The sequence below is a fragment of the Rhinoraja longicauda genome, chromosome 17 (assembly GCF_053455715.1).
Source record: "Rhinoraja longicauda isolate Sanriku21f chromosome 17, sRhiLon1.1, whole genome shotgun sequence".
NCBI lineage: Eukaryota > Metazoa > Chordata > Chondrichthyes > Rajiformes > Arhynchobatidae > Rhinoraja > Rhinoraja longicauda.
This window is the reverse complement of record NC_135969.1, coordinates 24,191,908-24,219,014: the sequence shown is the minus strand read 5'-3', so window position 1 is coordinate 24,219,014 and position 27,107 is coordinate 24,191,908. Positions and strand designations below refer to the sequence as shown.

Here is a 27,107-nt window from a genome sequence, read left to right as displayed (position 1 = left end):
AAGCACCATTTATAACAAAACTGGTTTGCAATATTGGTGATAACACTGGATAGGCATGGAAGCATTTGCACTGTTGTACGGCGAGTAGAGCAGTCATCAAGCCTGAACAATAGGAATAACCACTGAAATCCAGCAAATTAAATCAAGCTCAATCAATAATATCCTTCCCAAGGTGAGCATGACAAGAAGGATGTTCTGGAGGGAGAGTTGGAGCTGGCTCTGAAGTGTGAGTGGGGAATAACCTACTACATTGAAAGAAGCACAAATAAATTGCCACTTTACTTGGAAAGTGGTGGAGTGAGATGGGACGAAGGTGAATGAGCAGGCATCGCATCTCATGCTGATGCAGAGGAAAAGAAAAACCAGTGGAGCCAGGGAGTAAACAAGGATGGACAAGAGGAATGGTCATATTAAAATTCTGAATGGAGGGTAGAATAAGAAATGTCTAGTGGAGGCATAATGTGAGAAGTGTTTGAAATAATGGCGTGTTGCACCCCTCCCAACCTTTCCGAATTTGGCGGAAAGTTTTCCGCTTTCTTATTTAATTTCCGCCATTCCGATTTCACCTCATTTTTCTGCAAAACAGTCGGTTATTGCAATTTGTCAATTCAGCCGCTCGAGGTCGTTGGAGTTCCGCGAGAAATCCCCCTGCCCAGGATGTCTCCCCGAAAATGTGGCGCCTAGGCTGGGCAAGGTAGCTAATCTGGACCTCATCGAGACTTCCATGGCCGATCAGTGGATTGAATTTGCAACCTGCGGCTGGGGCTCTGGAACTCCAGCCCAGCTGGAGCCAGCACATCTATCCCCATAGCCAACTTCCTTGGCCGGCTGGATAAACCAGCAAAGCTCTGGAACCAAGGGTACCAGAAAATCAGTGGTGGAACTGTAATGAGTAAATATTAAATTTAAGTGCAGGATTATATAACTATATTCATTAATTAAAACGGGGTTAAAATATAAAACACAGCAGAAAAGCCAATTACCACCTTTTTGGGCTGGTTATCAATTAATGTGCAAATTTACTTCAACAAGTACTTCAATAAGCAAGATGACATTATACTCTAAATTACTGCAATTAGTGGTCATATGTGGGTTTGTTTTTCCCAGGACAAGAACCAATGTAGAACAGAAATGCACATCCTTGCTAATTATATGTGAATGCATTTTTGAGTCATTTATGTGTTTAATTCATATTCGTAATTTTATTATACACGTACGGCATATTCTTGGAAAATTCTTGGGTATTATAATAAAGTCTTCAACCTGTTATATAATTTAAAGGTATAATAATCATAGAGAATATACTTAGCGATGGTGCCAGTGTGAAAAAGCGTTTAGTGGTCAGTGGACAGGAGCTGTACGTGATGAACTTTTATGTAGGGGTTCCCTGAGACATGAAAATTATTTCAAGGGCTCCGCAAGGGTAAAAAGGTTGAGAAACACTGTGCCAAATGGTATAGGAGTGATCGAAATTACCAACTTTTTTCGGATGGTCAGTATTGATGCGTTGTATTGCGATCCTTGTTAGCACGGTCACAGACTCGTGCTATGAAATCCTTCCGTATGCTTAGTTGAGTCGCATATATCAACTCTTTCTTCATAACTTAGTCATACCTTTTATGACCATTGTTCTTTTATTCAATACTAAGAGAATTGGGATGTGTAAGGAAAAAGCAAAATAGAAAAAACAAAACAAAACAATTTTTTCTTTGTGTGGCAAAAAGCATCTCTGTTCAATAAGCTTTCTATAAAGAGCAGAATATACTCATGATAGGCCTGACATTGTACATGTAGTCCAAGAACTACAAACTGTTGGAAATAATAGTCGTTTTCACACATGAATGTAGCGCAACGCGTATGCGCATTTGGCGTGCATACTTTTTTTTTGCTGAAAAGTTGCATATGAATTTTGATGTGAAATTCTGAATTTTGGACAACAAAATTACGAATTTGTAAAATGAAATGTTGGGAGGTCTGGTGTTGGTTGGAAGGTGAGAGAGTATAGGGGAGGTCCTTTATTCTTGCTGGAAGAGAGTAAAGCATGTGAACAGGCAAACATTTAGAGTTCTGTGGACTCTGGTGGAGAAAAGAGGAGAGCATATCGGAAGCATTCATGTGAAAGTTCGTATTGTCAGTGTGGATGTAAGACATTGAGAAACCAGGAGAGTGGAATGGCGTTCAGGAAGTAATTAATCCAGATAACTGGAGGCGTCTGTAGCCTTGCAATGGATTCTGATTCCGAAACTGCCCCTCGAAAAACAGATTGAAAAATCGGTGCAAATAGTCAGAGAAAGGCAATGCGGAAGTGAATACCGGGTGTAAAGAGGAAGAGATTCTATTTCTATGAGGGGAGAGATATTCAGTATTCATCAACGCACAAGGAGAGATGAGGGAGACGATTTGGAAAAGGATGAAAGGGAGGGTGATGGTGGTGTGAGACTTTTTGAGAAAGAAGTGAAGTGTCTTGTAATGCCTGGTGATGTTAGTTTGGCACAGAACAACTGGATGAAACCTTCCTAAATTTTGGGTTCACTATGAATGATTTTAACCTATGTTAAATGCATCATCTTCAAATTATTCTCACCTCAGTTTATAATTTTTATTTCAAACCCCTTCCATAAGTGCTGACCAAAGTAGAAATGAAAATTAATATGGAGAACTGGAGATTTTATGAGTGAATAAAGTAAAAGGAGTCATCAATAAAGATGACCCAATTGTTCTTTAAAAGTCAAATCCCATGTGTGAATTTAGTTTTTATTCAAAAGTAAAATAAACGTTGCTATTTTCAAATTAGGCTTGCATTAATTGGACGATCATTGCCCTCAATTGTGTTGCCAAGTTTGTCAATGTGTGAAGTTTAACTCTCACAGACATATAATTTGTTTGGTATTTTGAGGACTGCTCGAATATGTAAACTACTTAACTAAAATATGCTGCTACAAGTCACAGGAAAGGTTAATCCAGCACAGTATAAGGAACACATCGCCTCAGCCTCTGGCATTTTTCATACCGTGCGCTGACTTTGAGTGGAGTTTAGATAATTGCATAACAGTTATGCAAGAAAAAATAGCAAATTGTACGAAATGAACTATCATTATGGATGGGAAATCCTGTAGAAAAGATATTTGTTCCTTGGGCAGAGGGCTTAGCTGAAGTTCTGCCTATTTATCTTAGCTTATGAAACATTTGAAACTCGGGCAGCTGATTGGTCTTAAAATTTTCTGTCATTGCCATCGTTCTTTAAAATGTTTAAATTTTTATGCTGATTTTAAAAACAAAAATAAGTGCTCTGATGTAAAAAAAACTGTCTCCAGGAGAAAAATTAGCTTTCCAATCATCTCCAACTATTGCAAATTTTACAGCCACAACTATGTGTTGTTCAAGCAATCGGAGTGTTTAATAGGTCAACAGATACTGCACTTCAGGTATCATATCATATCATATATATACAGCCGGAAACAGGCCTTTTCGGCCCTCCAAGTCCGTGCCGCCCAATGATCCCCGCACATTAACACTATCCTACACCCACTAGGGACAATTTTTACATTTACCCAGCCAATTAACCTACATACCTGTACGTCTTTGGAGTGCGGGAGGAAACCGAAGATCTCGGAGAAAACCCACGCAGGTCACGGGGAGAACGTACAAACTCCTTACAGTGCAGCACCCGTAGTCAGGATCGAACCTGAGTCTCCGGCGCTGCATTCGCTGTAAAGCAGCAACTCTACCGCTGCGCTACCGTGCCGCCAGTACTGCCTCTGCTGTAATTCCCATTTTGAAAGTCTCCACTCAGGAGGGTAAATATGTGTAGGGCGCTGGGAGTTATGTTGTGAATCAGACTGAGTCAGGGTACTCCTCAAATACTGAATGGCACCTGAGTAGACTCATTTAATTTAAGGTCTGGTAGGCTTAGATCAGACTGATAGATAACTAATTTCCCAAAAGTTAGAATATAGGAAATAAAATTTTGATTAGCATATGTTGGAAAGCGCCTGGACCTGATGGTGTACCCCGCCGAGTTCTCAAAATCTGTGCAGACCAACTGGCTGGGGGTTTTGCGGACATTTTCAACCTCTCACTACTGAGGTCTGAGGTTCCCATCTGCTTTAAGAGGGCATCAATGATATCGGTGCCCAAGAAGAGTACGGTGAGGTGCCTCAACGAAAATCGACTAATGGCACTAACGTCAGTGGTGATGAAGTGCTTTGAGAGGTTGGTTATGGTGGATATCAATTCCTACCTCAACTAGAACCTTGACCCACTACAATTTGCCTATCACAGGTCAACGGAGGATGCGATCTCACTGGCTCTCCACTCCGCACTGGACCACTTGGACAATAAAAACACTTGTGTCAGGCTGTTGTTTATAGACTACCGCTCGGCATTCAATACCATCATCCCCTCCAAGCTGGTTACCAATGTCCTGTTTGGGTTGCTCCTGGGCCTGGCCAAGCTGGCCATCCGCGACTCACAGCGCCAGGCGGAGGAGGGCTCTGCCCAAGCCAGCTGCCCACCCCTTTTCCAGGGTTAAGTCCATGCCCGGGTGGTGTTGGAGAGGGACTATGCGCTGTCTACGGGCATCCTGGGGGATTTCCGGGACCGCTGGGGATTGGATGCATCCTCGATAGGGATTGTAATATAGTTGAATAATAGTTTCATTTGGTATATTTGTTTGTATTGTATTCTGGTGGTGGGTTCTGTTTTGTTTTATTGTATTGTAAATATTGTTTTTAAATAATTGAATACATTTTTTGATAATTAAAAAACAAAAACAATCTGGTTACCAAGCTCACAGAACTGGGTCTCTGCACATCCCTCTGCAATTGGATCCTCGACTTCCTCATCCACAGACCACAATCTGTTCGAATTGGCAGAAATACGTCTTCCTAATTAACAATCAGTGCGGGAGCACCTCAAGGGTGCGTGCTCAGCCCCCTGCTCTACTCACTTTATACTCATGACTGTGTGTCCAGACACAGTGCAAACTCCATCTTCAAGTTCGCCGATGACACTACCGTTGTTGGATGAATTACAGATTGTGATGAGTCAGAGTATAGAAGTGAGATCGACCGATTGACCAAATGGTGCCAGCACAACAACCTGGCTCTCAATATCAGTAAAACCAATGAACTGATTGTGGACTTTGGAAGAGGAAGGAAGAGGACCCACAATCCTGTTTATATCAACGGGACGATGGTGGAGAGAGTCAAAAACTTCAAATTCCTGGGTGTGCATATTTCCGAAGATATATCCTGGACCCAGCACACTGATGCAATTATAAATAAAGAATACCAACACCTCTACTTCCTGAGAAGCTTAAGGAGATTTGGTATGTCGGAGAGGATTCTCTTGAACTTCTACAGGTGTACAGTAGAGAGCATATTTTCTGGTTGCATCATGGTCTCGCTCTGCAACTTAAACGTCCAGGAGCAGAAAAGACTGCAAAAGGTTGTGAACACTGCCCAGTCCATCACCGGCTCTGACCTCCCCACCATCAAAGGGATTTATCGGAGTCGCTGCCTCAAAAAGGCAGCTAGCATCATCAGTGACCCACACCATCCTGGCCACACACTCATTTCACCACTGCCATCAGGAAGAAAGTACAGGAGCATGAAAAATGTAACGTTTAGGTTCAGGAACAGCTTCTTCCCTGCAGCCAACAGGCTATTAAACACTACAACCTCAAATAAGCTCTGAACTACAATAGATTATTATTATTATTATTATTATTATACAACTAATGTTTGCAACTGTAGACAATATCATTGTATGGGTGTGAGGCATGGACTCTTACTCGAGTACTGTCCAAGTCTCTTGATGGTATCTACACCCGAATGCTCAGTAAAGTTCAAAATGTCAGTTGGAAGGACCATACCACCCACGCCCAGCTCTATGGGGAGATTCCACATCTGACCGAGAAGATCAGGTCGAGAAGGATGAGGTCATTGCCACCGCAAACAAGATTGTGCTGTGGGAACCCACCCATGGAAGACGGAACCCGGAATGACCAAACAAGACGATGCTGAAGACGTTGATGGAAGACGCGTATGTAGAGACAAAAGAGGAGCTTGCCAGCTGTATGCAGGACAGAGATGTGTGGTGCGTCCGTCACCGGTGGGGTTGAAGGGGATGGAGTGGAGGGGAGGGGGAAGAGGGAGGGGGAGGAGAGAGTGCTGCACCAATGCAGGAGAGGTTTGGGCCCAACGGGTCCACTTGGTCTAGTATGACAATAAAACACTCTTGACTCTTGATATTTAAACAGTTTTAAATTCAGACATTAAAATAACAAGGTTAGAATCTGTAGTTTGGTTTCCATTATGTTCTTTCTTGGGATTTGGGGATGGAAGGGGAAACTTCTTTCCAGGCCTCCGTATAACAGTTGGTTTGTTGGCTTATTTGGCAGTCTGTGGCATCCGGTTCTTTAATGATCTGTGACAGTATGTGACATTAGCTTTATATAACATTGTGGAAATACACAGTTACAAATGATGTGTTCAAAACGCCAAAAGCTTAAATGTTGGGGATTATAATGTGGTTCTCTAAAGGAAGGTGGTCAATTAAGATGATCAGTTTATGTTCCCAGCTTGTGGTTAACAGTAAATGAGAGATTTGGACCAGGTTGAATATATTTGCCAGTGAGCATTAGAGAGCCTTTAAACCTCTTGAATTAGTCCTTAATTTTTTTTTACTTTGCAGTGCATCTTTCTGCCTTTGATGTCTTGCGTGCATTTATGTTTCACATTTTTGTTGCCGAAGAATGATCCAAGTGCTTTGCAATAGAAATACTTTTGAAATGAATTTAAGTTGTAATGCAGGAAATCTGTGGGACAAATTGAGCACAGCGAGCCTCCATGAACACCAGTGTGATTGATATTAGTAGGATAACAGGGTTGTTTGAGGGATAAATATTTAAAAGGATACTGGGACAAATCTTTATTTCTTACGATGATTCTTATTGAATCATTTACGTCCAGTCAGAAGCTTGTTCCTGTCTGGGCATAAAGTGGAAGTTGTAAGATAAAATTAAAAAAATTCTGTAGTGTGATTATTCATGTGCATGTCGCATGTATGAATTCCCTTTGGTAGAGCCCTGCCCGAGTGTGAATTGTTATGTAAGGCTTTTTGTTCAGATCTTACTTTTGCCGTTTGCTTGAATTAATTGCAGCTGTTGGGTTTGAGTGGCTGAGGTTGCTCTGCATTGATGTATGTTACCAGATTTCAGTTAGCACTTCAATGGTAATTTAGCCCCTGGTTCTGGCTAATGATCAGCTCAATTATTTGCACTGGGAAAAATTAAAGCAGCTGGCACCTGCAAGACTCATGGACTTGACGGCTCACTCTTCAGAGAGCATGTTAAATGATGCTCAGCATTTAATAGGTAAGCTACATATACTTGGTGGTCTTGCAGAGCTAAAGACCATAACATGCAACAACAATATTTAAGAAGAGCTTGACGAGCAGCTTTTAGAATGTGATGAACTTCTGCTTTGTTCTTGTGCATTATTTATTTAAATCCTGCAGAGTAGTGGTTATGTAATTACTTGGTGCTCCACTAAACAAAAAGTAATCACATTTTCAGAGTATTTGCTTAGTATGTCGACTATTCTGAAATATATTTTCCAACTTTTGAGTTTGACAGTGTAGTAAAATAGTGATTTGGTGTAATACCTCTAAAATGTCAAATGCTTTTTGTTGTTTCAGTTTATGCTCTCGATCTTTTTTCCTGTTGAGTATTTTCAAGTTGCAGATGCTCGTTTAAACTGAAGATAGACACAAAAAGCTGGAGCAACTCAGCGGGACATGCAGCATCTCTGGAGAGAAGGAATGGGTGACGTTTTAGTCTGAAGAAGGGTCTCGACCTGAAACGTCACCCATTCCTTCTCTCCAGAGGTTCTGCCTATCCCGCTGAGTTACTCTAGCTTTTTGTGTCTATCTTAGATACATTAACTGTTCACTGACTGGATCTTTTATTATGTTATAGGATGCTGTTTAAGTAAAATTATTTTTATTTGTAAAATGCTGTTCATAACTTCTGAATGTCCCAAACAATTAATAGCTGTTACAGGACTTTTGTAAATATAGTCACCATTCACCTCGGGGAAACATATTGCCTTCTTGGGCACAGCAAGCTTCCACACACTGAAACACATAGAAATCTGTTTGTCATTTTTTTTTTTGCAAGTAAAATGTTGGGGAAGGTATCGTCTTCATAGCCCTTCAAAGGAGTATCAGGATTATTAAAATATTTTTTATGGGGCCGACTAGTTTACCACTTTACGCAACAAGCGACATCTACAGTCCAGCACTTTTACAGGACTACACTGAGACGTGAGCTTGAATTCTGCTCAAATGTCATGGAACTCATATCCTAACTTGGTAAAATATTGTTTTTGCTTTACATAATGCAATCTACTTGTTTTTCAGCAAGAGAGAATGCAGCCTTTTGTGGAAGAAACACTATCAGAACACAATGTGTGGCCAGAATATTTCTATGATAGGCCTTTGTTGCATCTTCACAAACTCTGCACTTTGCAAAGTGCTGTACTCTGTAACATGTCTTTTGCATAGTATTTTTTTTAAACCTTGTGTGATTTTCCATATCTCCAGAATGGCTCAAATATAATATACAGAAATAGAAGGACTAACTAATGGTTACAGTGGGAATGACTAAAGCATAAACACATCAAAACAATAAGGATACAACATTACAGTCCAAACATGTGGGTGAAAATAAACCAGAGCAAAAAAGAAACTACAGACTTTGGTTATTGAGTAGAACTACCACTCGTGGGAAAAAAGCTATTTTTATGTCTGGCTGTGGCTGCTTTGATAGGGTAGAGAAACACAAACCTTTTTCCCAGGATGGAAATGTCAATGACTAGAGGGCATAGCTTTAAGGTGAGAGGAGCAAAGTTTAACGGAGATGTGTGGGGCATTTTTATTTTGCACAGTGGTTGTCTTCTTCTTGCGTATGGCGTGCACAGCCTAAAGTTGTAGGTCAAGGATAGACATCCAGGCCAGGGCAGCATCAGTTGCTGGGTGGATGGCCTTGATGCCACCAGGGAAAAGCCTCAATGAGCAGTCATTCACGATGTGTGGGATGGTCTGGTCTGGATATCCGCAGTTGCAAGCAGGACTGTCTGTCATCCCCCCTTGTGCAGGTGATGGGCTGTTCTTGCATGGAGGGTGTGGATCCTGTTCAGGGTTAGCCATTGCTTTGATGGAGGTCAAATCCCGGTGGTTTCACTGTTAGGTCTGTGATGACCTCTCCGTTGTTGATGTTGGCATCTTTCCAGGCTCTGCGCCACTCAATCTTGGGGGTCAAAGTCTTCCAGAGATTTGGCTGAAGACTAGAAGGGTTTGCGGGACTTCAGCCGCATGTTGGGCAGATTGTTCAAGTCAGCATGGATGGGAAGGTCAGGGTTAGCCTCGAAGGTGCACCAATCTTTCAACATCCTGTCCCTTCTGCGTATGCTGGGAGGGGCGATGTGAGAGAGGACAGGGAGCCACTGCAAAAGTGTTGACTTCATCGTCCCTGTGATGACCCGCATTGCAGAGTTAAGGACAGTGACAACTTGTTTGGTGTGGCAGCCATTAGCCCAAGCTGTTGAGCAAAATTCGGCTGTTGAGTAGAGTAAGCTTACAGTACGGAGGGTGTATGCATTGGATCCCCAGCTGTTGCCTGCAAGTTTCTTGATGATGTTGACCCTTGCTTTCAGTTTATCAGCCACCCTCTTCAGGTGTTCACGATAGGTGAGGGTGCGGTCCAGGGTGACTTTGAGGTACTTGGGGAATTCCTCATTCTTCACCGGCTTGCCACAAAAGGACACTCGGAGCTTTGCATTGGCGAGCCGATTGCTGAGATTAAAGGCAGTGACAGTTGTCTTAGATGGGTTGGAACGAAGTTGCCAGAAGCTGAAGCACTCCTCCATCCCCTTCAAATCTTCACTCTGCTGATATCCTCAAGGACAGCTCCCTGGTAGGCAAGGGTCAGGTCATCTGCATATGCAAACTTCCTGGACGAGGTAGTTGGCATGTCACTCACATAGACGTTGAAGAGTATGGGAGCTAGGACAGAGCCCTGGGGGATCCTGACAGAGCTGGTCTGGTCCCCAAGCAAGACCCTAAATCTATGGTTGCTAAGGATGGATGAGAGGGCACGCATGGTGGTTTGGCACTTCAAGATTCTGGAAGTTTTCAGCAACAGACCATGTTTTCACAGGGTGTCATAAGCTGATGACAGATCGATGAGAGTGGTGGGTGCCGGGAATGCACTGCCAGGGGAGGTGGCGGAGGCATGGTCTATTTTGTTACACCCTATTTGCCACCTTGTCAGTTTTATTTGAAAATTTTCAGCTTTTGTAAATCCACGAGAGTAGTGCACATAACCTAGCCATACTTTCCTCCAAATATCTTTCATTGTTGTGTGAATTACAACATTCCAGAAAACAATGATATCCTCTAAGCCTACATTGATTTATTCACAAAATGCTGGAGTAACTCAGCAGGTCAGGCAGCATCTCGGGAGAGAAGGAATGGGTGACGTTTCGGGTTGAGACCCTTCTTCAGACCCCTCTTAAGCCTACATTGATATTGTACCCTACAGACTTCCACAACGGTAGTTTGACAGTGCCACTCAAAACTGAAATAACATGTCTCAATGTACTCTGCAGGCGTAAGCCATGAATATAGTGAAAGCGTCTATGGATTGTAACCATGAAGTGGTGTTGGAGGAAAATGCTACCTAAATGTGGTCAGTCATATCCTGAATGTTAATTACTAGTTATCCAGGGTAATTTGAATTTCACTGTACCTTAATTGATACATGTGACAATAAACTCACCTTGAAACCTTGAATTATGGGTGATGGATAAATTTGCGTTGTCCAAGATATTTTTTACACAATTTTGTTCAATGCAGACATAGAGAAACATAGTGATATAATCTTGAAAGAGCAGTGCTGTCAACAAGTCATTTTGGTTAGATTGCCTCACCACTCGAAGAATGGCCTTTGAGTATTCATTTAGAGATCACAGGTTCTCTGAGAGGTAGATTAGAGAAGCTTAAGAGTATCGTCACCCTCAGCATAGCCTCCAAAAAGGAGAATAAGGCCATGTCTGACTGCTGAAGATATCCTCTTTTAAAAGAGCACCATCTCATTTATGTTGTTTAAGAAATGGAGAAAACAAATATTTAATTTAGTTTAGAAAGACAGCGTGGAAACAGGCCCTTCGGGCCACTGAGTCCGTGCCAACCCGTTTTTTTAAATCTATCTCTCTAGAAATAAATTCCAGTACAGGTTGTTTCCACGTGGAGAGCGGGTTACATTTTTAAACAAATCACTTGATGTGGTAATCATGCCTCCACAGAATTATAATGAATGGCTTCAAAGGCACATAGGACTGGTAAGAAAAAACATTCACTAAAGGTCGAGGTTGAGGGAAAACTAGTTCTGTTTTTATAGGGATGAATACATATACATACATCAGCATTTTGAAACTAAGAATATTATGGGAACTGTTTGGTATGTAGGGGTGTCCAATTTGACGGTTGTAATCGGGGGATGGTCTATACTTTGTTCTGCACCATTGACCCCACAAAGAGTCCACCGTGACTGTTGAATGGAAGCCCTTGCTTGGGAATTACTCTGATCGGAGTGGATTATGTTTGAAAATCTGCCCCAATAACTTCTGAAAGGGAATTGGATAAATGCTTTGAAGGTCCAACATGGAAGAGCGGGAATGCAATTCTAAATTGATGATTTTTTTCAAAGGGTCAGCGTACTCACTGAATAACAGCTCTGCTAAATCATAGAATTATACAGGCAGACACTGCTCTCCCCCATCGTTCTGCACCAACTCCTTAGAAGAGCTAATAAATAAAAATCTTCCATGTCATATTTCCTAAAGATTGTTGTCCAGAGTTATCCATGTGCCTTTGTGCCTATTATTTTCTGAACTTGGCACGTTTGAACCTGCATTTTCCACATCATTGGATGATTTCGACAGAAGCAGTTCTGGCTGATCGATGGCCTTCCCTCGTCGTGTACGGTAGGGACAGCGTTGAATCCATTATTATGCCCTGAGCAACCAAGTTCACACAGAGTGCAGCATAACCGTATTGCTCTGCTGGGCTTGCATCCAACATGTAATATCTCAATTAGAAAACTGCTTCAAGACCATTTGCCAGTTACTACAGAACAAAAGTTCTTCCAGAAGCTGATGATGCTCTTGGCAGTACTCTGAAGAGGGCAGAGTGACTCTTTAATTCCAGTTCTCCTTTATAAACATTGGACTGTTTTTTCTTTACACTTTAATAGTAGGTTAGTTTGTAAACTAGCGTCCAAAAATGGTCACATGATTTTTGACAGGAAGGAGTACTGGGCATCCTTGGGTGAAGAGACGGGACTTGTACATCATTCTAGATGAAATATCACAAGTCCTTTATATAACTGCAGTGGGAATGCTTTGCTCATCCAGAGCTACATTATAAAAGATAGAGAGTACTTAAATTGGCTTTCATTCAACAACTGGTTGAAAGATTTTGTTATGATCAAGGTCTTATTTTCCTTGTATCATATGTTGTTGCTTGTGGTATTCATTCTCTCCTGTTTTTTGATCACTTTTGGTGTAATGCATGTGCTGTGATTGGGGATGTAAACGGTGGTGAAAGTGACTGAGTAAATTCGCTGAACTAGATTTATCCGCAAGTACATTCACTTTAATCATATAACATGTCTGTATGGAAAACAATGGTACGGTCATTTCTCCACAGATTGGCATAACTGCAATTTCCTCCTGAGCCTCGCAAACCATATCCGTATAATTGTAGTTGTTTATTGTAATTTGAAATGTGATTGTCTTTATTTTATTTGCTAGAGCAGTCTGATTGTTTTTTAACATCTTATTTTCAAGTCAAAAATGTAACTTCAAACACTTTCCAAAATAATACCTGTGAGATAATTGATAAAATCTATTGAGTTACATAGTTTCAAAACGGTGTTTCAAAACGGTATTTCATAACATCACTTCCATTGTCATCGTATTAAACATTGCTCATCTAGGTGATTTTTGTTTTCTAATTTGTGATGATAGGGCTAGCGTTGGAAATTGAAATCTAACATTTAAAGAACTTTTTTTCCCTAAATTCTTTATACCAAAAATTAAATTCCCAAGAATTTTTGTTATGGCTCCTAAGCATTCCAATGTCGTTCAGTGTTAATTTCTGAGCAGTTTTGCGATCAGTGTTTCTGACATAAGGCCCTAGACCTGAAGCATTCATTGTTTCTATTTCTACAGATGCTGCCCGACCTGCAGTTTATGGCATTTCCTGTGTTTATTTCTTAGAGCTACTTTCCTGCTAAACACAATAAACAGAAGTGTGCAATAGGCATCTAATATACTCAGGTGTGCTTGTTCGAGCTCGTTTTGATTTGCAGAACGCCCATGAGCTCAAATAAAGTTTGTTTATTTGAGCATGTAGAATGTTGAGAGGATCACAAAGCTAATAGATTTCAGCTCTTGTTTCCATTTTTTTTCTTTCAGATGATTCTGAGCTCACTCCTGTCAGTTCTGAGCATTCCCCACATCCCGATGCCAAGGGATGGAACTGTTCCACTTCATCTACCTCATCACAGAATGAAAAGAAACAGGCTCGCTCAGTAAATGGCAAGAGGAAAAGGTCAACAAAGCCTGTCCTCATGAGAAGAAACATCCGGTACAGCTAGTTCTGCTTCCTTGATCACTAAGTTCTGGTTAAACACAGGCAGTCACTTTCCATTCTGCACACACATCCTGATGTGAAGTTCTGTTCAGTACACGTTCCATGAAGCCAGCTGCACAAGCTTGTCCTTTAGCAAGAGAGAGAATCCCCAGAAAGAGAATACAGAAATTGGAGGTGCAAAGGGACGGGAGTGCTGGTGCAGGACACCCAAAAGGTTAATTTGCAAGTCCCAAGTTAGGAAAAGGGGACGTACATCGAGCTCTGGGTGTCCTAGTGCATCAGTCACTGAAAGGAAGCATGCAGGTACAGCTGTCAGTGAAGAAAGCCAATGGAATATAGGCCTTCATAACAAGAGGAGTTCAGTATAGGAGCAAAGAGGTCCTTCTACAGTTGTACAGAGCCCCAGTGAGAGCACACCTGGAGTACTGTGTACAGTTTTAGTCTCCAAATTTGAGGAAGGATATTCTTGCTATTGAGGGTGTGCAGCGTAGGTTTACTAGGTTAATTCCCGAAATGGCGGGACTGTCGTATGTTGAAAGACTGGAGCGACTAGGCTTGTATACACTGGAATTTAGGATGAGAGGGGATCTTATTGAAACATATAAGATTATTAAGGGGTTGGACACGTTAGAGGCAGGACAACATGTTCCCAATGTTAGGGGAGTCCAGAACCAGGGGCCACAGTTTAAGAATAAGGGGTAGGCCATTTAGAACGGAGATGAGGAAAAACCTTTTCAGTCAGAGAGTTGTAAATCTGTGGAATTCTCTGCCTCAGAAGGCAGTGGAGGCCAATTCTCTGAATGCATTCAAGAGAGAGCTAGATAGAGCTCTTCAGGATAGCGGAGTCAGGGGGTATGGGGAGAAGGCAGGAAGGGGGTACTGATTGAGAATGATCAGCCATGATCACATTGAATGGTGGTGCTGGCTCGAAGGGCTGAATGGCCTATTCCTGCATCTATTGTCTATTGAATTGGTCAGAAGGAAGGCAAATTAAATGCTCGCATTTATAACAAGAGGACTGGAATACACAAACAGAGATGTAATGCTGAGGCTCTATACGGCCGGCGCTGGTCAGGCTGCATTGGATTACTGTGAGCAAATTTGGGCCTCATATCTGAGGAAGGAAGTGCTGGCTCTGGAGAGGCTCCAGAGGAGGTTTACAAGAATGATTCCAGGGATGAGTGGGTTAGCATATGATAAGCATTTGACAGCACTGGGCCTCTACTCACTGGAGTATAGAACGTTGAGGGGGACATTGAAACTTACAGAATAATGAAAGACATAGATAGAGTGGATGTGGAAAGGATGTTTCCACTGGTGGGAGAGTCTAGGAATTAAAGGGCGCTCTTTTAGAAAGAAGGTGAGGAGGAACTACTTTAGTCAGACGGTAGTTATTCTGTGGAACACATTGCCACAGAGGGCTGTGGAGGCCAAGTCAGTGGATATTTTTAAGGCAGAGATAGACAAATTTTTGATTAGAACGAGTGTCAAGGGTTCTGGTTAGAAGGCAGGAAAATGGGATTAGGAGGCAGAGATCAGCCATGATTGAATGGCGAGTAGACTCGATGGGCCGAATGGCTTAATTTTACTCCTATAACGTGAACTTTACTTGCAATGTTGGTATCAGAGGAGGAGTGTTTGACTTGTGGAAAGGCCCAGTTCAAGAAGCTTGATTATGAAAATAAATTCAGTGTTCAGATTGTAATATTGGAGGCCCTTTATGTAATGCACTAAATGTAGAATTCCAGAGGATTGGGAAACTTTCAAAGGACAACGGAAGGTAACAAAAAGGGCAATACGGGCTGAAAAGATATACGAGGGGAAGCTGGCCAAGAATATAAAGAAGCTTTTTTAGGTATGTTAAGAGAAAAAGATTAGTAAAGACAAATGTGGGTCCCTTGAAGGCAGATACGGGTGAAATTATTATGGGTAACAAGGAAATGGCAGATACGGGTGAAATGGCAGAAGAGTTGAACAGGTACTTCGGATCTGTCTTCACTACGAAAGACACAAACAATCTCCCAGATGTACTAAAGGACAGACGATCTAGGGAGACAGAGGAACTGAAGTAAATTTGCATTAGGCGAGAAATTGTATTGGGTAAACTGAAGGCTGATAAATTCCCAGGGCCTGATGGTCTGCATCCCAGGGTACTCAAGGAGGCTCTAGAAATCGTGGACGCATTGGTGAACATTTTCCAGTGTTCAATAGATTCAGGATCAGTTCCGGTGGACTGGAGGGTAGCTAATGTTATCCTCCTTTTCAAAAAAGGAGCGAGAAAGAACCAGTTAGCCTGACATCGGTGGTGGGGAAGATGCTGGAGTCAATTATTAAATAGGTAATAACGATGCATTTGGATAGCAGTAAATGTTGATCCAAGTCAGCATGGATTTATGAAGGGGAAATCCTGCTTGACTAATCTACTGGAATTTTTTGAGGATGTGACAAGTAAAATGGATGAAGGACAGCCAGTGTATGTAGTGCATCTAGACTTTCAGAAAGCCTTTGATAAGGTCCCACACGGGAGATTGGTGAGCAAAATTAGAGCACATGGTATTGGGGGTAGGGCATTGACATGGATAGAGAATTGGTTGACAGACAGGAAGCAAAGAGTAGGAATAAACGGGTCCTTTTCAGAATGGCAGGCAGTGGCGGGTGGAGTGCCGCAAGGCTCGGTGCTGGGGCCGCAACTATTTACAATATATATTAATGATTTGGATGATGGAATTAGAAGTAAGTCGAAGCTGGGTGGCAGTGTGAACTGCGAAGAGGATGTTAGGAGGTTGCAGGTTGACTTGGACAGGTTGAGTGAGTGGGCAGATGCAGTACAATGTAGATAAATGTGAGGTTATCCACTTTGTCGGCAAAAACAAGGAGGCGGATTATTATCTCAATGGTGTTAGATTAGGTAAAGGGGAAGTGCAACGAGATCTGGGTGTCCTTGTACACCAGTCACTGAAAGTAAGCGTGCAGGTACAGCAGGCAGTGAAAAAAGCTAATGGCATGTTGGCCTTCATAACAAGAGGATTTGAGTATAGGAGCAAAGAGGTCCTTCTGCAGTTGTGCAGGGCTCTGGGTAGACCACATCTGGATTATTGTGTGCAGTTTTGGTCTCCTAATTTGAGAATGGACATCCTTGCTATTGCGGCAGTTCAGCATAGGTTCATGAGGTTAATCTGGGGGATTGGCCGTACTGTCATATGAGGAAAGATTGGAAAGGCTGGGCTTGTATTCACTAGAGTTTAGAAGGATGAGAGGGGATCTTATAGAGACATATAAAATTATAAAAGGACTGGACAAGCTAGATGCAGGAAAAATGTTCCCAATGTTGGGGGAGTCCAGATCCAGGGGCCACAGTCTAAAAATAAAGGGGAGGCCATTTAAAACTGAGGTGACAAGAAACTTTTTCACCCAGAGAGTTGTGAATTTGTGGAATTCTCTGCCACAGAAGGCAGTGAAGGCCAATTCACTGGATGAATTTAAAAGAGAGTTAGATAGTGCTCTATGGGCTAATGGAATCAAGGGATATGGGAAGAAGGCAGGCACAGGTTACTGATTGTGGATGATCAGCCATGATCACAATGAATGACGGTGCTGGCTCGAAGGGCCAAATGGCCTCCTCCTGCACCTATTTTCTATGTATTCTTTCTGTCTTGAGGGGACTGTAAGAGATATTCAGGTATTTTTTTATTGTATCCACGTCAAAGTGTTAGAATTCCATGTTTAAGTTAATAGAACACGAAAATTTGCAAACCAACAAGTGTCCGATAACTAGATTAATAGAGCTATTGAAGAATTTCGTGTTTTTTATTTTGGGGATGATAGATGAAAGTTAGCGGAAACAAACAAGTGATGATTTTGAAATCATAGCAATAAAATAAAGGGAACAGAATTAGAGGAGGAAGAAGTGAAAAGGAATCTGCTGGTTAGAATACACTTGTCAAGTTTGGGCACGTGAATAATGTAGAAAAACATTTCTTTAATTTTATTCTTAGGATTTTGGTGTTAACAGAAAACCATGACTTGTTTCCTCTGTTGTGCTTAATAAGGTGATAAGCCACATTCTTGAATAATTAAAGTCTGTATGATGGAAGAACAAGTAACTTTTAAGTAAAAGGTATATCCAGATGTAAAACAAAAGATTAATGAGTTTTTATTGGGACTCAACGAGTAATTGTTTGTACTAACATGGAAATATGTCTGGTGTTGTCTTTGTAACTGTGTGCCCAATAATGATTTAACTGAGTTATTTCAAAACTCATTATTTTTATCCTTTCAGTTGGAATAACAACATAAGGAAGTCAATGTGATAAAGTGGGGTTCTGGTCTATCTTTTAGCACCAATGCATTTGTACAATGTTCTGTGGTGTTGACTGTACACTGGGTTTTAATCTTTTTAAATGTGGGCTGCTTTTGACTGAACTCCTGTTTAATTGGTTTTCTTGGTTTCCCAGAAAGCTATTACGGGAGGACCAACTTGAAGCTGGAACCAAAGCAGCACAGCAGGAAGAGTTTGAGCGGCTAAAAAGACTTGAACAACAAAGGAAGGAATTTGTGTTACCCATCTTGCCATTTGAACTATTACAAGGTAAGATTAGGATGCTAACTGCCAAACTGCCTTACTAGTAAACAGGTCTGTTTACTTGTAAGTATGTTGCTGAGGAAGATTGGACATAGCAAGATTTTGTTTTACACTAGGAAGCTGGTTGAAAATCAAAGAAGATTGTAGATGCAGATGCCACTTGGCAGGAAGCGCTGAGCAGGTCAAGTGGCATCTGAATTAACAAAGTTACATTCCCAGTCTGAAACCATTCCTCGGTTCTGGGAAAGAAATGGCACCATTTCAGTTCCAGAGGAGGTTAGGGAGGGAATATTGTTGATAGAATGAGAGCACACTCATAAATGTGGCTGTGAGAGGTGGATTATGGTTCTTTGTTTGCATTAAGTACTATTGATTGCAGGGGTGGGGGCTATTGCAAGTAGAAAGTGAAAATCTGAGCCATAATCGCAGATGAATGGCAGGCAGAAAGAAAGAGCAAATTACCAAAAATTGGAAAGTTTGTATTGAATCGTGAAGGCCGTAATGTGCAGGTATGAGGTGTTGTTCCCTCCGCTTCCATTATACCTCATTATAGCAGTATAAGGGGTGGCAGAGAGATCAGAGTAGACTGGAGAAGCTCAGGGTCAATCCCGTGGTCTGAACACCAATGCTCTGCAAAGCAAACCATCAATCTACACTGTTTCTCAAATGTAGACGAGACCATATTGTGAACACTAAATGCGGTTAACTAGACTGGAAGAGTACTGGTTCACCTGAAAATCTGGATCTTTGATTATGGGATGGGAGGAGCTGGCAGGTGTTGCATCTCCTGTAGTTGGAAAGATAACGTATGAGATGGGGAGTGATTTATTTCTTCCCTACCATCCACTGGTTGAATGTAGAAAGATTCTAAATTTCATGTAGTTACGCAGCATGAAACCAGGCCCTTCGGTCCAACTAGTCTATACTGATCAAATGCCTGTCTAAACTAAGCTAGTCCCCTTTGCTCGTTTTTTTCATTCATATCCATCTAAACCTTTCCTATCCATGTATGTGTACAAATGTCTTTTAAATGTTATTGTACCTACCTCAACCACCTCCTCTGGTAGCTCATTTCATATACATATTACTGTGTGGAACAAGTAGCCCTTCAGGTTCCTATTAAGTCTTTCCCCTCTCGCCATAAACCCATGCCTTTTATTTCTTATTGTGTTATCCCGACATAATATTTTCAAGTATTTTACCTAAAACAGATGCCTGATCAGCAATAACGCATATTTAGAAATCTCTTACTATAGCAAAATTTATTACAGTAATATTTCATGAGAATGTTATTAAAATAAAATTTGGCATTGAGAGACTGACTATAGGATGTGTCCAAATGTTAAAAGGGGAGAGATCAAGAAAGTTGCAACGAGGTCAATTTAATTGAGGTCAATATGAAAACAGGCCCCAGGGCTTACTGGGTCTATGCCGACCATCGATCACCTCTTCGCACTAGTTGTAAGTTATCGTACTTTCTCATCCACTCACTAATTACCTGAAAAAATTATAAAGGCCGATATATAAATATCAACCTACAAACCCGCATGTCTTTGAGATGGGGGGGGGGGGGGGGACAGAGCACTTGGAGGAAACCCACGTGGTCACAGGGAGAACGTGCAAACTTCACACAGACAGCACCTGAGGTCAGGATCGAATCTGGGTCTCTGGCACTGAGGCAGATTTGGATATAATGGGACCAGAAATAGAATTCAGAATTCATAGGGTAGTTCTGGGTTGATATTGCAGACATGAGCAGCAGCAGGCCTGGGGGGATTTGAATGGTGAATATAATGAAGTGAGGTCAAGTTGTATTAAGTGTGCACTTTTTTCTAAAATCTGTTCTTTTTTAATCATCCTCAGAATCGAACACCCAAACTTTAAAAAAGGAACCTGTTTGGAATGAAGGTAAGCAAATGCATTTCTTAAAAACTACATGTACTCGTGTGTTAAACGGTTTGATGCTCTGTTCCATTTTTTATATGTAAATCAATTAAACAGCAATTGAAAATGTCAGAGCTGCAGGAAGGGAATTGTAGAACTAAGCAATAAATCCCATGGGCCTCAAAAAGCTATTCAGCCACTGTAGTTATGCACACAAAGTACATGGCTGGAAATAGTTATGGTGTGTCACTGACTGGAATAATTATTAATTGGCTGTTAAAGACTTTATGTTGTGTTCATTTTCTCACAAGGCAAGGTGTTGTGATGGTGATGGTCTTTTCTCTATGTATGCCCATGTGCTCAGCATACGTGCCAATGTTTGATTAAAATTCCACATCAGAAGACCTTTTTCATATAAACCCGTTTTTTCAATGGCTTTAAGCATTCAGGTTGGTTTATAAAAAGCAGTAATGTTTGGTTTCTGTGAAGTTGACACCTTTTATCACTCTTTAACAAACATTTTGGATATATTTTAATCTTAAAGTATATTTGTGATGTTCATTAGTAGTAAGGGCGAATAACTGGTTAAAAAAAAGGCACAAAGTGCTGGATTAACTCAGCAGGTCAGGCAACATGGATTGGTGATGTTTTGGGTGGGAATCCTTCTCAAGTCAGATGGTGGTGAGGGTGGGGGCAGGAAGCTGGAAGAAAAGTGGGGGAAGAAGAAAGCCTGTGATTGGTGGACACAGGTGAGAGGGTGGGGTTGATGGGCAGATGGGTGGACAAAGGTCAGAGATTAAAAAAACAGTATGAAGCAACAATAGAAGAGGTGATAGCCAGAGTAAGGAATATAGGTGGAAAGGGGACGGGTAGAGGTGAAGGAGAGAAATGGGTGCAAATCCCGAAGAGTCCTGACCTGGTGACCCACTGAGTTACCCCATCCCTTTGTGTCTCTTTTATTTTGTAAACCAGCATCTAGCTTCTTGTGATTCTGGGAATAAAATGTGTTGGCTTCATTAGAACTAAGTATTCCTGTATTTTATGCTCCACGTTTATTGATGTAGCCTTGTAAAAGTAGAATATCAGAATTGAAACGTATCTTTATTGGGCTGACTGATCAGAGATTTTTTTACAAATGTACTTCCTCTCCCAGTATCCAAAATCATGTATGGAATTTGTGGAAAATTAAGTACTAGGACCAGGATCTGGGGACAAAGGTGGCATTTGGGTTTTAGTTGGAAAAGTATTTCTTGGATCTCAGCAGAGAAAATGTTGAACACAAAGACATTGAAATAAGCAAATGCAGTTGCACTGACTCCAGAGTGTTTTCTTTCCAGAGGAAATTGTACAGAAAGCAGATGAACTTCTGGCAACACCACCAAGGCTCTCTAAATCTGAGGTCATCTGTGTGGACATAAGCAGCGAGAGTGAAGAAGATGCAGGGGGAGTAAACAAAGTTGTAAAGGATGGTGAGAGAATATAACTGGATCTTTTCCCATTTTCGTATTAATTATTCCTTAGCCCGAAACACGCACTTGTCTTCTTCCCACCACAAAACAGTGCATGCAAACTCACATTAGGGCATGGTTTCAAAGGCATTGACAATCTAGATTTACCTTCTTGAGGGACCGTTTATCCTTTTTATAAATGTGTGAATTCAGCTTGCAGTGTTTCCCCAAGAGAGCTGCTTCTTTCTGAACTGTCCAATTTGTTGAAGTAATTGACAGAAACATTGAAGAAAAATGGTAAATAAGAAAGATGTTTATTTACGTGAAATTGTTGTTCCACTTGCACAAACCATATTTTGAGGCAAATGTTGGCCATTACCCATGTAACTACCATCATTTTTTCATGAAAGTGATCTTGATGCTTCCACCCAGAAATGGAAGATCCAAAATTAGAGACAAGAGACTGCATATGCTCTAATCTTGAGCAAAAATACAGCGCTGGAGGAATTCAACAGGCCAGGCAGAATCTGAAGGGAAAAGATCTCATGGATCCTGGCCCGCAATGTTGTCTGCCCCTTTCCCTCCACAGATACTGACTGTTGAATTCCTCCAGCACTTTCTCAAAGTTGGTTTGCTGGCACATTCAATAAGCGAGTTCGGTATTTTGACTGAGCATAAGCAGGTCATCGGTCGTGGGGGCATAGAATTGTCACCAGCTGATCTACTACGTGTAAACAAACCTTCGTTTCATCCGTTTTTTCCAGTTTTTCTCCGTATAGGTAAGAAAATACTGTTTTCAAAACTCTTAATTTGGTGTATATATGGTTAATTAGTAAAAACTACGATGATTTTGTAGGCTTTATGCGGTGAGTTCCCCTCAACTTTCCCTGACTCTTTAACTTGTCCCGGAGCCGTGGAACCGCGACGGCGGCGGGGACTGGAGGCAGAAGCTGCCGCCGAAAGTTCACTAGAGAGTGGATCGCCACCGACATAGAGCCGGGACAAGGCGAGAGATCGCAGCGTCCCCTCACAAACAACAAACTCAAGGTAACTTCCCTCCTTGCCGCTGCCGCTCACCCAGGGGATGGGGGGCCTCTGAACAACAGCTACAACACTTGTGTTTGTTCTTATTTCGTTGTGTTAGAGGGAGACGGGGCCGGAGAAGAGAGTGGAGGAGCGGCGCAGATCTCGCTGGCGCTGGGAGAGAGGGGAGAGAAAGAGAGAGAGAGAGAGGGGGGGGAGGGGAGAGAGTCAGGGTAGAGGGAGCAGCGGGTGAGAACGAGAGCACGGGGAGGGGGAGGGTGTCACTTGTGGGGGCTGCTCCTTCCTCTCTCCCTCCCTCCCTCCCTCCCTCTACCTCCCCTCCCCCTCTCCCTCTCCCTCCCTCTCTCCCTCTCTCTCTCCCTGCCCCTCCTCATTCCCTCCCCCTCTCTCTCCCTCCCCCCCTCTGTCTCCCTCCCAGTGAGATCTGCGCCGCTCCTCTACGCTCTTCCCCGGCCCCGTTTCCCTCTAACACAGCGAAATACGAACAAACACAAGTGTTGTAGTTGTTGTTCATAAGCCCCACATCCCCGGGGTGAGCGGCGGCACGAGGAGGGAAGTTTCCTTGAGTTTGTTGTTTGCAAGGGGGCGCTGCGATCTCTAGCCTTGTCCCGGCTCTGGGTCGGTGGCGATCCGCTCTCCGGTGGTGAACCTTCGCCGGCAGCTTCTGCCTCCAGTCTCCGCCTCTACGGCTCCGGGACAAGTTAAAGAGTCGGGGAGAGTTGAGGGGAACTCGCCGCATAAAGCAAAAAAACCTACAAAATCATCTTAATTTTTACTAATTAACCATATATTCACCAATTGAACAGTTTTGAAAACAATATTTTCTTACCTATACCGAGAAAAACTTGAAAAAACGGATGAAACGAAGGTTTGTTTACACATAGTAGATTAGTTGGCGACAATTCTATGCCCCCAGCCACCTATGACCTGCGCATGCTCAGTCGGAATACCGAACTCGCTTATTTTTCTGCATTGATTTCAAAGGAAGAAGTTTGGTGGGTCTTTTACAATCCAATCGGTCGGAAAATTCAATCCATTTGCTGATCAGATTTGAATCATTTCACAATTAATAAATTATTATTTTGTCGAGAAAGTAGGTGCAATATTTGGTTTGCAGTGCCCATTTAAATTGGTATGCTAATTTGGAATGTAAATAACTTACTAATTCAAAAGAACAAAGTTATCTGATCTGTTGACTTAGCATTTGCATGCTATTCATGCAAGTAGTTCCCACTTTAGTAGTGACACCTTATTTGACATATCACCTTATTTTTCTATCTGTGTTGGAAGATGTGATCGAGTTGAGTTCTGGGGAAGATGATTCACTCCAAATTCTTGATAGTGGATCCAGCAATGATGAGGAGGAGGTGAATGAGGAGAGCAATGGTGCACATGTGAACGATGCCTTGAACCAGCCAGATGATCTGGGCCGTGTAATGGTTAACATAAATCATCCTCCAAATGAGCAAGACATTTTCCTGGCATCCCAACTGGCACGATCTGTGAAATCACACCAGGTAATGGGAACACTTTTTTATCAGTACTCTACAGGTGCTTATGATGCTTCGACTCACGATGTTTCGATTTTGCGATGGTGCAAATGGCTGCGATCCATAGCGAGCCGCAGCTCGCTTCCGGCCACGTGATCATCACGTGTATTAAATACATTTCAACTTACGATATTTTCGGTTTCTGATGGGTTTCTCGGAACGTAACCCCGCCGTAAGTTGAGGAGTACCTGTGGTGCATTATATTGTGACAGGCATATCTTTTCTTAAGTGATCTTGATCAGTCTGAAGAAGGGTCTCGACCCGAAACGTCACCCATTCCTTCTCTCCCGAGATGCTGCCTGACCTGCTGAGTTACTCCAGCATTTTGTGAATAAATACCTTTGATTTGTACCAGCATCTGCAATTATTTTCTTATCAATATGTGAGGTAGCTGAGGGGAAGGCCTTGATGGAATCTATTCCATGTTATTCATAGAGGCAAGTGAGGAGATAGATGACAGAGGTTTGACAAAGAACTTCAGCCACAGGCAAGGACTAAAGAGTAGCCAATATTATTTCTTTATTTAAGTAGGGAGGTGGAGAGATTCTAGGGACATATAGGTATATGAACCTCACAACAGTCTTGGGGAAATAATTGGAGAGGATTCTTCAGGATAGATTTACTCCTAATTGGAATGGCTAACTATGGACATTCAGCTGGCTTTTAATGAGTCAGGTCACATCTTATTAACTTGATCAAATGTTTTGTGGAAGTGACAATGGTAGTGAAAGTGAAATCCCCCACGCCTTGGTAATCTCCCCGAAAATGTGGCACCTAGGCTGGGCAAGGCAGCCAATCTCAACCTCATCGGGACTTCAATGGCCGATCGGTGGGTTGAATTTGCAACCTGTGACTGGGGCTCTGGAACTCTAGCCCAGCTGGAGCCAGCAAATCTATCCCCATAGCCGACTTCCTTGGCCTGCTGTGCCAGAAAATCAGTGGTGGAACTGTAATGAGTAAATATTAAATTTAAGTGCAAGATTATATAACTAAATTAATTAAGACAGGGTTAAAATATAAAACACCAGAGAAGCCAATTACCACCTTTTTAGGCTGTTTACCAATTAATGTGCGAATTTACTTCAAAATCTTATTAGTGTTCAGTGACATATTCACATTATTTTGTAATGTCTGTTTTTACTTTGAAATGCAATAGAAGAGGCTTGAAACTGGTAATTTTGGGTGTAAATTTTCAAATAGTTTCCAATTTTTTTTACCCCAGTTGTACGCCTCGTGCAAGCATGGTGGAGTTGGAAAATCTTTGAAATTCTCTATCCCAGAGGCATATGGAGCCAAGCAGCGATTGATCGATTTCTCCACATTGGAATTGAGGAACATGAAGTTAATGGAGAGAAATGCCTTTGGGGTAGATCCCCCATGATCTTGAGTCCTGGAGCAGACTTGGGGCCACATTACTCCTACTCTTGTGTTCTAATCAACATTTCTTTACATTTTATTGTTTTTTTTTTAAATTGGTTGTTAAAACTTTCACTTAATATTTCTTATAATTTAGTAGATTGCACGGTGAACGCTGTTCAATGGAGAAAGTGGTTATTCAATGTGAGATGTGTGCACAGTCAGACAATGATCTTTCATCTCTGGGAACTTGGATTTGAGCTCAACCTACCTGGACAGGTGCACAGAGCCTCTTGCCCAGAGTAGGTGAATTGAGGACCAGATGACATAGGTTTCAGGTGAAGGGGAAAAGATTTAATAGGAATCTGAGGGGTAACATTTCGCACAAAGGGTGATGGATGTATGCAACAAGCTCCCAGAAGAGGTAGTTCACGCTGGGACCATCCCATCGCTCCTTTAATCGTCATTCCCTTGATTTTGAGTATAAAGAGCACCTCAAGCCGAATCAATCAATGTAGCATTGTCAACTCTGAAACAATAGTACTGGGTGAGGGTTGAGCAACTGTAGCAAAGGGTGTGGGATGTCATAAAATTTACACAGTAAATGCCACCCTTCCATATTGCACACTTGCTCACACCCTGCAGTCTTTTCACTACTTGTCATCTTTGTTAATGTTTTTGTGCATTTCTCATGTGCAGCATTATGTACAAACACATTTCTCTCCATTAAATGGCCATGTTTTAAGAATCCACTGTCAACATTTCTGTTGCAGTACCATGAAAAATTCTTGTTGAGATTTTGCTGAGACTGTTGAGATTTTCTGGTGCCTCATCAGTCGACAGATAACTTGGCATTTATACTCTTATATCCTACACAGATCGGAGGAATCCGTTTCTTATACGATAACCTGGTGGAGTCTCTGGAAAGGTTTAAAGGCAGCAGTGGTTTTGGTTGCATCCTGGCACACAGCATGGGTCTTGGGAAAACCCTGCAGATGGTCTGCTTTGTGGATGTTCTCTTTCGATACACAGAAGCCCGCACTGTCCTTGCTATTGTACCGGTCAGTACAGTATCTATCTGATCCCTTTGTTCATGACAGTCAAATAATTTGTTTGGAAGTGAAAAGGTGGAATTAATTGTAGACATATCAGAATCAGGTCTATCTATATGTCCTGTAGGTTAAGACTCTGTGCTTGTATGTGAGCACGTTGTAATGTAAAGGTCTGACGTTCAACTCAGGGTTTCATTACATTCTGCAGAATTGTCACACAATAATGTTAGTAGTGTTTTCCCCCTGCGGGTTGGGTTTGCTGCATTTCCTGCAATGTGGGGATTATGCAAAGGGATGGGAGGGCATCTTGTGAAGGATATCTGAGCCCGTCTTTACAGAAGGCACACTGAACTGATTTAGTTGCCTTTAGTTTTCCTATAAAGGAGTAGAGAGCAGAACTAATTTGCTTAGACTGGGAGCCATGGATGGTTGTTATGCAAAAAAAATGTTGATTGGTTACATTCTTCTT

The 27,107-nt window shown here is 41.9% G+C and overlaps 1 protein-coding gene across 2 annotated transcripts in view; it reads left to right on the top strand.

Annotated features, from left to right (window-relative positions):
• The window catches only part of rad54l2 (RAD54 like 2), a 94,883-nt gene that overhangs the window by 31,290 nt on the left and 36,486 nt on the right, over positions 1 to 27,107 (top strand). For both annotated transcript variants that reach the window (XM_078414368.1, XM_078414369.1), the window contains exons 3-8: positions 13,545 to 13,716; positions 18,177 to 18,310; positions 20,168 to 20,212; positions 21,526 to 21,657; positions 23,971 to 24,197; positions 26,465 to 26,647. In XM_078414368.1, the coding sequence (XP_078270494.1) occupies positions 13,545 to 13,716; positions 18,177 to 18,310; positions 20,168 to 20,212; positions 21,526 to 21,657; positions 23,971 to 24,197; positions 26,465 to 26,647 (893 nt within the window). The remainder of the gene's footprint in view (positions 1 to 13,544; positions 13,717 to 18,176; positions 18,311 to 20,167; positions 20,213 to 21,525; positions 21,658 to 23,970; positions 24,198 to 26,464; positions 26,648 to 27,107) is intronic.